Source organism: Trichechus manatus, unplaced genomic scaffold (assembly GCF_000243295.1).
Source record: "Trichechus manatus latirostris isolate Lorelei unplaced genomic scaffold, TriManLat1.0 scaffold00344, whole genome shotgun sequence".
Classification (NCBI taxonomy): Eukaryota; Metazoa; Chordata; class Mammalia; order Sirenia; family Trichechidae; genus Trichechus; species Trichechus manatus.
In genome coordinates this window covers 611,606-625,397 of record NW_004444280.1, presented here as the reverse complement: position 1 = coordinate 625,397, position 13,792 = coordinate 611,606, and the positions used below count along the sequence as shown (strand labels likewise).

General features: G+C 43.8%; 1 protein-coding gene across 1 annotated transcript in view; it reads right to left on the bottom strand.

The window, feature by feature from the left end:
* SOHLH2 (spermatogenesis and oogenesis specific basic helix-loop-helix 2) overlaps positions 1-13,792 on the bottom strand; it is a 64,461-nt gene that overhangs the window by 22,068 nt on the left and 28,601 nt on the right. The window contains 1 exon segment of the mRNA XM_023725656.1: positions 6,391-6,635. Within this exon segment, the coding sequence (XP_023581424.1) occupies positions 6,391-6,635 (245 nt within the window).

The following is a 13,792-nucleotide window of genomic DNA, read 5'->3' as shown; positions in this document are numbered from 1 at the left end:
CAATGTCATAAAATAGTATGTGTACTGACTGTTTAATGAGAAACTATTTGATCTGTAAACCTTCACCTAAAGTACAATAAAAAACAATTAAAAAAATAAAAGAAGAGGGCCAGTTAAGGCTGGCTGCTTGAACCTTTCACAGTTCCTCAGGGCATGGACATAACCAGGTTTGCATTTTAGAACGAGCGCCCTGGCTTCGGTGAACTTACCCTTTACACGTTGCCGTGGAGTCGATTCCAACTCATAGCAACCTGACAGAACAGAGCAGCACTGCCCTATAGGGCTTCCAAGGCTGTCATCTTTACGGGAGGAGCCCTGGTGGTGCAGTGGTTAAGTGTTCGGCTGACAACTGAAAGGTTGGCAGTTCGAACCCACTAGCAGCTCCACAGGAGAAAGATGTGACAGTCTGCTCTGTCCTACAGGGTCGCTATGAAGTCAGAATCAACTTGACAGCAACGAGTTAGGTTTGGGTTTTAATCTTTACGGAAGCAGATTGCCACCTCTTTCTCCTGCGGAGCGGATGGTGGGTTCAAACCCACAACCTTCCGGTTAGCAGCCGGGTGCTTACCCACCAGCCTCCAGGGCTCCTTCACTGAACTTAAGGGGGAACGAACTGAAAGGGGCTAAAACCAACGGGCAAGCTGCTCCCTCTGCGTTAGCGTTTTAAGCACATACCTTGTACCTCTGACAACCTGCAATGGCGTATGCGACAAGGAGCCCGCCCAGTGACGTCTTGTGATGAACGACATCTACCAGAGGTTCAGCATGCGAAGGTCCTCATGGCTATTCCAGGCCAAACTCCTCCACTTAATGTTTGAATCCACCTTTTTCCCAACCACCCCATAGTGCTGGTTTGGTTGTGTGTGTGTGTATTTTTTTTAATAATTCATTTTATTTTTGTTGTTGTTGTTGAGTATACACACAGGAAAAATACATCAATTCAACAATTTCTACATGTACAATTCTGTGACAATTACATTCTTTGAGTTGTGCAACAATTCTCACCCTTCTCTGAGTTGTTCCTCCCCCATTAACATAAACTCACTGTCCCCTATGCTTCCTATCTAACCTTTCGAGTTGCTGTTGTCACTTTGATCCCATATGGATAGAACATAGTGCTACTGCTCTCCGTGGTCGTTAAGTCAGCTCTGACTCATGGTGACCCTGTGTACAACAGAATGAAACACTGCCTGGTCCTGCACCATCCTTGTGATTGTTGGTATGTCTGAATCCATTGGTGCAGCCACTGTGATCAATCCATACCATCGAGGGTCTTCCTCTTTTTCGCTGACGCTCTACTTTATCAAGTATGATGTCCATCTCCAGGGACTGGTCCCTCCTCATAACACGTCCGAAGTATGTGAGACATAGTCTCGCCATCCTTTCTTCTAAGGAGTATTCTGGCTGCAATTCCTCCAAGACAGATTTGTTCATTCTTCTGGCAGTCCGTGGTGTATTCAATATTCTTCACCAACACTGTAATTCAGATGCGCCATAGTGCTGACAACTCTCCAACCACTTCATCTGTCACTCGGATCCCCCATCTGTGCTGCCCATACCTGAATGTATTTTGGCTATCTCCTCAAGGACATCCTATAAATACCTCAAATGCAACATGTACCCCCGTACAACTGTCACCTTCCAGCGCCGTCCCTCTCAATTCTCTTTTCCTCGTGTTCCCTCAGTGAGTGTCAATACTATCCATCCAGCTACCAAAGTGAGACACCTGGGTGTCATCCTTAATTCTTCACCCTTCCTCATACTCCCTGTATCAGATCAACTACCAAGCTTTGCTAATTCTGCTCCCTTAATATTTATCAAAGGAGCCCTAGTGGTGCAACGGTTAAGTGCTTGGCTGCTAACCGAAAAGTTGGCTCCCGTAAAGATTACAGCCAAGAAAATCCTATGGGGCAGTTCTACTCTGTTACACGGGGTTGCCATGAGTTGAACATTGATTTGACAACATTTATCAAATCTGTCTAACCAAAAAACCAAAACCCGTTGCCACCAAGTCGATACTGACTCATAGCGACCATTTAGGACAGAGCAGAACTGTCCCATAGAGTTTCCAAGGAGTGGCTGGTAGATTCGAACTGCCCACCTGTTGGTTAGCAGCCCAGCTTTTCCCCACTGTGCACCAGGGCTGTCTAGTTCTCAGAATTCCCACCCACTGCCAATAACTGATTTGGGGCCACCTCTTGCCTGAATTACTGGAACGGCCACCTCCTCCCTGGTGGGTTTCGGCATCTTTCATTTCATTCTGCCTTTAGTGCACTGAAGCCAGAGAGCTCATTCTAAAAAGCGAATCTGGTTATGTCAGTACCCTGACATCCACGAGGAACCACAGAAGGTTCAAACAAGGCAATCGCATCTGGCCCTGGCCTGTTTCTGCCCTTGCTCCTCCTCTTCCTCCAGTGGTCCCCATCTGACACTTGAACTCTCTGGACATGTCAAAAACCCAAACCCGTTGCCACTGAGTCAATTCTGACTCATAGTGATCCTACAGGACAGAGCAGAACTGCCCCCCAGGGTTTCCAAGAAGCAGCTGGTGGATTTGAACTGCTGACCTTTTGGTTAACAGCTGAGCTTTTTTTTTAATTGAACTTTAGATGAAGGTTTACAGAACAAACTAGCTTCTCATTGAACAGTTAGTACACATATTGTTCATGGCATTGGTTAACAACCCCATGACATGTCAGTATACTACATTCTCGACCTTGGGTTCCCCATTACCAGCTTTCCTGTCCCCTCCTGCCTTCTAGTCCTTGCCCCTGGACTGTTGTGGCCCTTTAGTCTTGTTTTGTCCTATGGGCCTGTCTAATCTTTGGCTGAAGGTTAAACCTCCAGAGTGACCTCATTACCTCCGGAGGCCATACGCTCGAGGTTTCTCTAGCCTCTGTCAGGCCAGTAAGTGTTTTCTTTGTAAGTTAGAATTTTGTTCTACATTTTTCTCCAGCTCTGTCCAAGACCCTCTGCTGTGATCCCGGTCAGAGCCGTCAGTGGTGGTAGCCGGGCACCATCTGGTTGTGCTGGACTCAGTCTGGTGGAGGCCGTGGGAGTTGTGGGCCAACAGTCCTTTGGACTAATCTTCCCTTGTGTCTTCACTTTTCTTCATTCTCCCTTGTTCCTGAAGGAGCAGTCGAGCTCTTAACCACTGCACCACCAGGCTCTGAATGCCACGCACCGCCGTATGGAATTACCTTCAATCTCTAAACACGCTCTGCCAGTTTTTCCTCGGCACCTCTGCAGACACAGCTCCCTCTGAAAACCCATCCCTCCAGCCAGCCCCCAAATCTCTAACTTTTGGCTTAGCCCATGCCTACTAGTCCTTAAAGTCTCAGCTTAGTGCCCAAAATATCTCAACGGGCTGTCTTACAAGGTCAAAGCAATTATTCCTAAAGGCAAGAGTCAGGCAGACAGGCACGCATTTATAATAACAAGCACAGCACCTCGGTTGGAAACTTCTGGTTCCTTTATAAAGATGGTCAAACATCCACAGAATCCATCCTCTTGGCCTCTCCAAAGAAGTTACACGATATTTATTTAGGCTGTGCCTAAAATAACTTTTAAGCTTCTCAAATAAAAATCCAGTAAAATTAAATTCCCTACATAGTACTATTAAAATAAGGAACATATATTCACTAAACAAAACAAAAATGAGTTACCATCTTCAGAGTGTAAACTGAATATTTTCTTTAACAGTAAAACTTATGTTATACATAAGAATGTTCAATGCAATATAAAACAGATGTTTCTCCCCTTATTTTCAATAGTCTAACACCCATAGGGGAGAGGAGAAGAAAAACAAAGACAGCAGAAACCTACTAAAGACCCAGAAAGAAAGAAAAAACAGTTCCCTGCTGGCTCTCATTTCACTCAAGGGACTGTAAAATGCAAGCAGGCACATTACTTTATTTGTTAGCCGTTGGGTGAGGCGGGAAACACCTCTTTTGGTCTACCTCTAGATATACTGGTTTGGACGGTGAATAAGGAAGGTAATTCTCTAAAATGTCAAATCTAGGAAAAACACTGCCTAGAAATAAGTGACAGTAATTAACCGTGATACTGAATACACGAATCAAATTACAATACATGTATTCGGTGACACTGGGGTATTAATCTCACCACATTAGCAAGTCTACATGGATCTTCTCTATGGTGTTCTTTTTCCATAAATCACGAATTTTTTTTTTTTTCCCTGAGAAAAGAGAGTCTAGATCATCTAGGCCAGATTTCCTCGGAGCTTTCTGATTGAAGATCTGTTAGGTACGGAGAGAAGTGAAAGTAGGTGACCTGCACTTTCTCTGCCTTTCTGTCTGCAGAGACTTTCAGCTCATTTACCAGAAGCTGTACAGTACAAATTCTTTTGATACGAGGTCTCTGGTGTAGCGTTCAAGATCATTCTTCGTTCCAGTCTTCCTGTACTGTCAAACAGTGCCCGGTGGGTGGTCTAGAGTGTGGACCTCAAACGGGCGCTATTACGCCTAAGACTGCTGCTGCAAAGGGGGGAGAAGCCACGTTAATTGAACCCTGGCTCGTTCTTCCTCAAAACATCACACGTCCTAAAGCTACCGTATTTATCCGCTGATCTGCAAGACCACGTGACACCTCCAGGTGAATAAACCTACAGGCTTTAAAATAGGAACTATGTATTCTTGTAAGTATTTCCTTGCAGTAATTCTCCAACAAAAAATTACAGAAAGTATCGATCAACAGTAAAAATAGTAATAATGTTGCAGTCTTTTCTCTCATTCACCCTCGTCTTCCTGCTGGACTCCTTTATCATCATTAGTGACATTATCGTGTCTGTCGTTGTTGGATGTCATTGAGTCGATTCCGACCCACAGTGACCCCATGTGACAGAGTACAGCTGCCCCATGGGGTATTCTAGACAGTAATCTTTATGGGAGTAGATCGCCAGGTCTTTTCTCCTGCGGAGCGGCTGGGTGGGTTCAAATTGCCAACCTTTGGGTTAGCAGCCAAGCGCTTAACCATTGCACCACCAGGGCTCCTTATGTCTGAAGACACTTCATATTTTTCAATTGCATTGTAATTCTTTTTTAAAAGTTTCTTCTCACAAATGTTTTGTGGGAAGGTCACTATTACTCTTGTTTTACAGATGTCATGTGGAGAGAATAACAGTATCTCCTCAAAGGACTGTTTTGAGGACTTACTACATCTTCCACATTAAGCAATTACAGTATTTGGCCCAATACTATACTCAAAACATGTTAGCTATTATTCGTGTGCTTAAGCATTAGCAGCTCTGTGAAGGTCACCAGAAGTCCACTGTAAGCAGGTTTAAGTCTTCCCCCAGATCTGGACAGCTCTTCCAAAACATAAGGGCACCACTGTGTCCACAGCTGGTCCGTCCATCCGGAGCACTCTTCCCTCCTCGCCCCAGCTCCTAACCTCTTTGCCTGGCTAATTCTTACTCCTCAGATGTCAGCTGAGGTTGTTATTCTTCCAGAGATAAGCCATCCTTAACCTCTCCCAAAGGAGCCCTGGTGGCACAGTGATTAAGTGCTCTGCTGCTGTCTGAAAGGTTGTGGTTTGAACTCACCCAGTGGCTCTGCAGGAGAAAGACCTGGCGATCTGCTCCTGTAACGACTGCAGCCTAGGAAACCCTATGGGGCAGTTCTATCCTGTCACATGGGGTCACTATGAGTCGGCATCAACTCGATGGCACCCAATAACAACAATCTCTCCCAAGTCTAGATTAGGCGACCCCACCTATGTGCTCCATCACATCCTTCACTTCATCGCAGTGCATGTCATCACGCATATTGCAGCTGCCTGCTCCTATGTCTGCAGCCCACGGCACTAAACCTTCCCCAGGAGAGACCATGTCAGTCCCTCCATCCCACACGCCTAGTACTGAGCACATTGCCAAAACCCAATGGGTGCTCCATAAACCTGTGGGAAAGAGGACATCAGCCTGGTTGGTGGGAGAAGCACAGGCTTTGGAGGCCAAAGAGGAGCACAAACAAAGCAGCTGCCAGTTGTGGGGCCAGCTGAGGGTGACAACAGTGAAGTAGGATGTGGTATGGCAGGTGCTCTGAGTGGAACAGACTGGTAGAGGGACAATCGAGACTAAAACATCAGGTTCCATTGGTCATCAAGGTTAAATGGATTAAGGTCGAACTAGCCAGGCCACGTCCAGGTGCGTGGATTCTGTGTGTCTAGACCCCAGTCCTGCACGGCAGGAAAGCTTGGGTTAACTCCACTTGGTTTTAGCTAACCAGAAGGGAGGGCCTTAGGATCCACTACAGCTCTTGGGCCCCAGTCTGAGAGGTTTCTGTCCAGAGTATAACAACCACACGAAGTCAGGGGCCCTGACAGGCAGGGGTGAGAGCACCCCGTCTGGCCCCCGGACCCAGGAAGACTTACCAGGCAGTGGGGACACGTGCTGCAGGTCTAGCCCAACAGAGAAGTGCAGTGCTGAGGGAGAAACTTTGAGACTCTGGGCACAACTGAAGGGAAATGAACCGAGATGTTCTCGCTTGTTACTGCAGCAGCCTCGTGAGAAGGAGCAACTTCAGAATAGCATCTGACGGGCAGAGCAGCATGGAAAGAACTGAGAGTGAGCGCTACCCTGGGAACTGGATGTTTGTACACATCACCGACAGCATGTTCTGAAGTGGAGCCCAAATGACCTTTAATGAGAAAGGAAACAAACGTCTGTGAGCATCTATAACTCTCTAGCTCTCAACTACTGAATCTGAAATAAACTGCATTGTTTCATTTCCTCACATCACAAACTTGTACTACTGCCACATTCCAATGCTGACAGCAAACCAACGTGAACTTTTCAGCACTGATATGTTGTGCCATACAACTTGATACATTTGTGTTCGTGGAATGTGTGGCTAGTTGCCATTGCCATGAGACCAGAAGAACTGGATGGTGCCCAGCCACCACTACTGAATGTTCTGATCAAAGACTCTACAGAAGAATCCCGATCAAAGGGGTGGGGGTTGTGAAAAGAATTTAAAATTCTCATAGAATCCAGATTTTCTGGAGCCATTGAGGCTGGATGAACATCCACACCTACTGCCCTGAGATAATCTTTAAACACTAAACCAAAAATATCCCCTGAAGCCTTCTTTTTGTTTTCAGTTTTGTAAGAAAACTGCCAAACTATTTCGCAGAGTAGCTGCATCATTTTACACTCCTATCAATATCAAATACCCTCATTTGATATTATCACTATTTTTTATTCTAGCTGTTCTAATAGGTGTGTAGTGATAACTCATTTGATTTTAATTTGCATTTCCCAAATGACTAATGATACTGAGTATATTTCATGGGCTTTTGTCCATCTGGATTTTTTTTCAGTGAAATGTCTGTTCACATCTTTTGCCCATTTCTTAATTGGATCGCTTGAGTTTTTACTCTTTTTTTAAATTGTGCTTTAGGTGAAAGTTTACACATCAAGTTAATTTCTCATACAAAAATTTATACACGTATAGGTTTGTGACACTAGTTGCAATCCTCACAATGTGACAGCACACTCCCTCTTTCCACCCAAGGTTCCCTGTGTCCATTCAGCCAGTTCTTGTCCCTTCCTGCCTTCTCATCCTCCTTCTGAACAGGAGTTGCCCATTTGGTCTCATGTATCTGACTGAACTAAAACCACACTCCTCGTCTATTATTTTTGTTTCATAATCCTGTCTAATCTTTGTATGAAGAGTGGGCTTTGGGAATGGTTTTAGTTCTGGGTTAACAGAGCGTCCGGGGGCCGTAGTTTCAGGGGTTCCTCCAGTCTCTGTCAGACTCATTAACTAGAATTTGAGCTCTGCATCCCACTTTTCTCCTGCTCCATCAGGGATTTTCTGTTGTGTTCCCTGTCAGGGCGGTCATTGGTGGTAGCCGGGCACCATCTAGTTCTTCTGGTCTCAGGCTGATGAAGTCTCTGGTTTATGTGGCCCTTTTGTCTCTTGGGCTAATACTTTCCTTGTGTCTTTGGTGTTCTTCATTCTCCTTTACTCCAGGTGGGTTGGGACCAACTGATGCATCTTAGATGGCCACTTGGTAGCTTTTAAGACCCCAGACACCAATCTTGGTGTATTTTTTCTGTGTTGACAGTTTCTTTGTTCCTCTTAATTTTCTGTGCTGAGTCATTTTTCTTTATGTATTTTCTTTTTATCTTTTTCATTATTATTGATTTTGTGTTTGCTGAGTGTTTGTTTTTCTTTTCATCTGTTAGTTTCCTTTGTGCTTACCTTAAAATTTATCTTTATCTAAGTTTAAACCAATTTTTTACTTCTTGATATTGCCTTAACTTCCTCTCCATATGGAAGTTCTATGACTACACTATTTATTCTGTTGTTTTAACGTTGTCATCATTTACATATTGATGTCTCTGTTTCCCTATTTTCAGCCTCTTAGCTTTGACTTATTTTTATGACTTCCCTATCTGGGTTGGTATCTGGTTGTTTTGTCCTGTGTTCTAGTCTTGGTTGTTGTCAGATATTGTTGGTCCTCTAACCAAAGAACTCCCTTTAATATTTCTTGTAATTTTGGTTTGGTTTTTTACAAATTCCTTAATGAAGTCTTCTTTAAACCAAACAACAGTTTACCTTAATTAGTAAAGAATGCCTGCCTTGAGCACTGTGCTGTTTTAAGAACTATCTATATGGGATCAAATTGACAACAACGACTCAAAAGGTTAGACAGGAAACTTAGGTGGCAGTGAGTTTGTATTAATGGGGAGGAACAACTCAGAAGAGCAGGGTGAAAATGGTCGCACAACTCGAAGAAAGTAATCAATGTCACTGAATTGTGCGTGTAGAAATTGTTGAACTGGTATATATTTTGCTGTGCATATTTAAGGAAATAAATTATTTTAAAAAGATAAGAGATTAGGAGAGAACTACAGCATTTTTTAACTAATGAAACCATAAACACCAGAGTGCAAAACGATAGAAAAAGGTATTTTAAAGGAGCAGCACATCTCTGTGACTTTTGATGTGTTTTCTTTTCTGTTTTTGCTTTCATCATAATCAGAATTGTGACCACCCCATGAAGCAAGGAGGAATGCTGGAAAGAAGTCAGCTACAATTAAGTCTGGTGTGTTTTCCATCAGTGAAGCAGGTATATAATTATGTGTCTATATTCTACACAGTAATTAAATCAGTTGTCTTCAAGTAATCTCTGACTCATGGTGACCCCATGTCTGTCAGAGTAGAACTGTGCTCTATCGTGTTGTCAATGACTGACTTCTCAGAAGTAGATCACCAGTCCTTTCTTCCGAAGTGCCTCTGGGGAGACTCAAACCTCCAACCTTTGGGTTAGCAGCTGAGTACGTTAACCATGGGCACCACCCAGACTCCCTACAGTAATTAGAAGCTAGAAAAAAAAATCTATACATACATAATATGAACAATGTCATCTCAAGTAATACTGTGAATATCAGTTTAGTTTTTCTGGATGTCAGTAAGAATGAAAGTAAAATAATGTAATTTTACATCTACTCTATCTGTGCTATTTCTGAAAACAGTTTAAGCAAGTGTGCTCAGATATTTACATAACAGAACAGTAACGTGGCCTTCTGAAGCCTGAACACCCAGGTAGGTAAGTGCGTTGCTGTCACAGCCTGTCCTACAGGGTCACTGTGTGTCACAATCAGCTTGACGGTCATGGTTTTTTTTTTAATCATGGCTCAGGGCTCCTGGTTTTTCTGTTCCCCTCCGCTCTCCCCGATGTCAGAAGAAAAGTCTAAACTGACTGATAAAACACAGTGATGCTTATTTGATTCCATGAACCTTTTTTGGCTCTTTCTCCCTTGACTTCAGACACCAGCCCTCACGACCTCATTTACCCTCTGGCTTCTACTCCATTCCCACAACATGCTCACTCGTCTCCACTGTGGAACTTAAAATACCACGTGAGTCATCTTTTGTGTGTGTGACCGTCTCTCCTACTGATTCATGAGCTCTGTAAGGACAAGAACTGTACCTCGCTTGTCCTTGTGATCCCAACTTGGAGGCAGGAACGTGTAAGCTGGGAACTAAGAGATGGAGACTGATGAGGGTTAGCTGGGCAGAGGGTGGGGAAGGGGCTTCGCAGAACAGGAAGGGCGGCTGTGAAGGCGCTGACATGGAAGAGTGGAGCCTGTGTGAGGATGTTGGTGGGCGTGAGACCTAACAGGACGGGCCGAGGAGACAGGGATGTCCTGTCTTCCAGCCTTTGGCTCAAGACACGCAGTTAAGAGCTCCAACCTCACTGGCTACTTGGTGAACAGCAGCCTTCAGAAATCCTGAAAGTCACGAATTAGTAGCTCTGTTTTTCACTCTGGTGATACAAACATTTTTCTTCCATCTTCTCATTTCTACAAGCACGTGGGCACACCCAGCCTGCTATAATGCACAGAGTAAAAGTGCCTGGTGTAAGTGATGAACATAATTAATGTCACTGAGTTGTACGTGTGGAAAATGTAAAACTGCCAAATGTTTTGTTACAGATTTACTTACCACAATAAATCTAAAAATGCCTTCCATTAAAACCCGTTAGTGGCGAGTCGATTCTAACTCATAGCCCCCCTCTAGGACAGAGTAGAACTGCCCCAGAGGGTTTCCAAGGCTGTAATATTTACAGAAGCAGACTGACATCTTTTCTTTTCTTGTGGAGTCGCTGGTGGGTCTGAATGACCTTTTGGTTAGCAGCTGAGTGTTTAACCACTGTGCTACCAGGGCTCCTTAAAGATGCCTCACAGGGTGGGGGGTAAAATATTTATTCCACAATGCACATTTTCCTCGTAATCATAATACAAAACATTAAAACTTTCTAACTATTGGAAAGGAAATTTGTCTAAAATGTGGTATATAATCCCCTTGGTTTCTCAAACTGAGTACAAGGTGGGCATAACTCAGCCTTGTACTGACAAACTCACCACTCCCTGGCTTGCTGCGCTACAGCATCATCTTCAGGGAAGGTGACGTGGTGGGCTGCTGGCCCACACACTAAGTGGCCCTGGACAGGTGTGCTTTCTGAATGCTCATCACTGGTATTTTATGTATATTGTCTCTCTGGCTTAACTTCCACTGAGCGTTCTTGAATCCCATCCCTGCCCCACCAGGCCTTTGGTGCCACCCCCAAATCACCGCCGCCAGGATCACAGCTACTCCCCACTCCCCCTGCCTCTGCTCCCTCCTCTGCTGCTACTCTGAGACCCTGGGTGTTTCTGCCTACTTTCTTCTATGTCATGGAAGCTGGTGGGTAACTGGTCCCCACATAATTAGGATTTTGCCCAAAGTTTGGAGGCAACAAATATCCCCTAGATACAGAGAGATGACAGATAGATAGTAGATACAGATGATAGAGGGTAGACAGACAGACAGTAGAGACAGATGGACAGATAGATGGATAATAGGTCGGTAAATAAGACAGATGACAGGTAGATGATGGATGGACGGACGGATGGATGATAGATAGACACACACACAGAGAGATGGTAGACAGACAGATAGTAGATGCAGATGGACAGACAGACGGTAGGTAGATACAGATGATAGAGGGTAGACAGACAGACAGTAGATATAGATGGACAGATAGATGGATAATAGTAGGTAAATAAGACAGATGACAGGTAGATGGTAGGTAGATAACAGATGATAGAGGTAGACAGACAGACAGTAGATACAGATGGACAGATAGATGGATAATAGGTCGGTAAATAAGACATATGACAGATAGATGGTAGGTAGATAACAGATGATAGAGGTAGACAGACAGACAGTAGATACAGATGGACAGATGGATAATAGGTCGGTAAATAAGACAGATGACAGGTAGATGGTAGGTAGATACAGATGATAGAGGTAGACAGACAGACAGTAGATACAGATGGACAGATAGATGGATAATAGGTCGGTAAATAAGACAGATGACAGGTAGATGATGGATGGATGGACAGATGGATGATAGACAGAGAAACAGAGAGATGGTAGACAGACAGACAAAAGATGATAGCCGGATGGATGGACAGATGGATGGATAGATGGCTAGACAGATGACAGATACACAGATACACAAACAGATGGTAGACAAATAGATGATAGGTAGGTAGGTAGGTGGGTGGATGGATGGATGGATAGACACATAGACAGACACACAGACATATAGCAGACACATGACAGAGGAGCCAGTCTAGTCACTGGTGTCCTATGAAAAGCATTACACTTTTCAATATGTATCTGCACAGTCTGATTCTTCCTTGAGAATACTCAGATCCTCACAAGTCATCTTTAGTCCATTCTTTCATTCAGACAAGGAACATTTCTTGAGCACCTACTGTGTGCCAATCACTGTTGTAGGCACTAGAAATACAGCAATGAACAAAACAGTCAAAAACCCGTCTTCCTGGAGCTCATGCTGTAGTGGGAGAAGACAGGAAATAAACAAGACATACAAATAAAGAATATTAGAAGGTGATAAGTGCAGAGAAAAATTAGAGCAGAGAAAGTGGATAAGGAGCCCCCTGCATTGTGTTTATGGTAGGGTGGGGCGTGTCCAGAGAAGTCCTGAGACAGTGACAGCAGACACAAAGGAGGCAAATAAATCAACACTAAATGCCCAGGACACATTCAGGACTGAATCACTATGAATACCCCTTCCCTTTAGATCCTATTCAGATAATGAAGTCACCAGTGTGCTTGTCATCTGTCAGCAAGACCAGTGTCCTGGAAATTATGACCAATGATCAGTCTTACTTCCAGGACAATGCTACTTAGATGAAGATGGACACCTGTGTACGTGGCACTAAGAAGAACTCACGGTGGAACCTTAGAGCTACGTTCATGCTGGGTTTGGCAGATGACGTAAGAAGAACTCATGGTGGAACCTTAGAGCTATTTCATGCTGGGTTTGGCAGATGATGTAAGAAGAACTCACGGTGGAACCTTAGAGCTACGTTCACGCTGGGTTTGGCAGATAACATAAGAACTCATGGTGGAACCTTAGAGCTATGTTTGGTGCTGGGTTTGGCAGATCATCTAAGAAATCACTGTGGAATCTTAGAGCTACGAGAAGAACTCACGGTGGGATCTTAGAGCTACGTTTAGTGCTGGATTTGGCAGATGATGTAAGAAGAACTCATGGTGGAACCTTAGAGCTACATTTGGTGCTGGGTTGAGCAGATGACGTCAGAAGAACTCATGGTGGAATGTTAGAGCTATGTTCAGTGCTGGGTTTGGCAGATGACGTAAGAAATCACTGTGGAATCTCAAAAAAAGAAAATTACAGACCAATATCCCTCAGGAACACTGATGCAAAAATACTCAACAAAATTCTAGCCAATAGAATTCAGTAACATATCAAAAAAATAATTCACCAGATCAAGTGGGATTTATACAGGGATGGTTAAACATTAGAAAAACAATCAATGTAATCCATCACATTAATAAAAACAAAAGAACCACATGATCTTATCAATCGACGCAGAAAAGGCATTTGACTAAGTCCAACACCCATTCATGATAAAAACTCTCAACAAAATAGGAATAGAAGGGAAATTCCTCAATATAATATAATCACATTTATACAAAGCCAACAGCCAACATCGTCCTAAATGGAGAGACCCTGAAAGCATTCCCCTTGAGAACAGGACGAGACAAGGATACCTTTTACCACCACTCTTATTCAACATTGTGCTGGACGTCCTAGCCAAAGCAATTAGGCTAGAAAAAGAAATACAGGGCATCCAAATTTGTAGGGAAGAAGTCAAAGTATCTCTATTTGCAGACTATATGATCTTATACACAGAAGACCCCAAAGAATCCACAAGAAAACT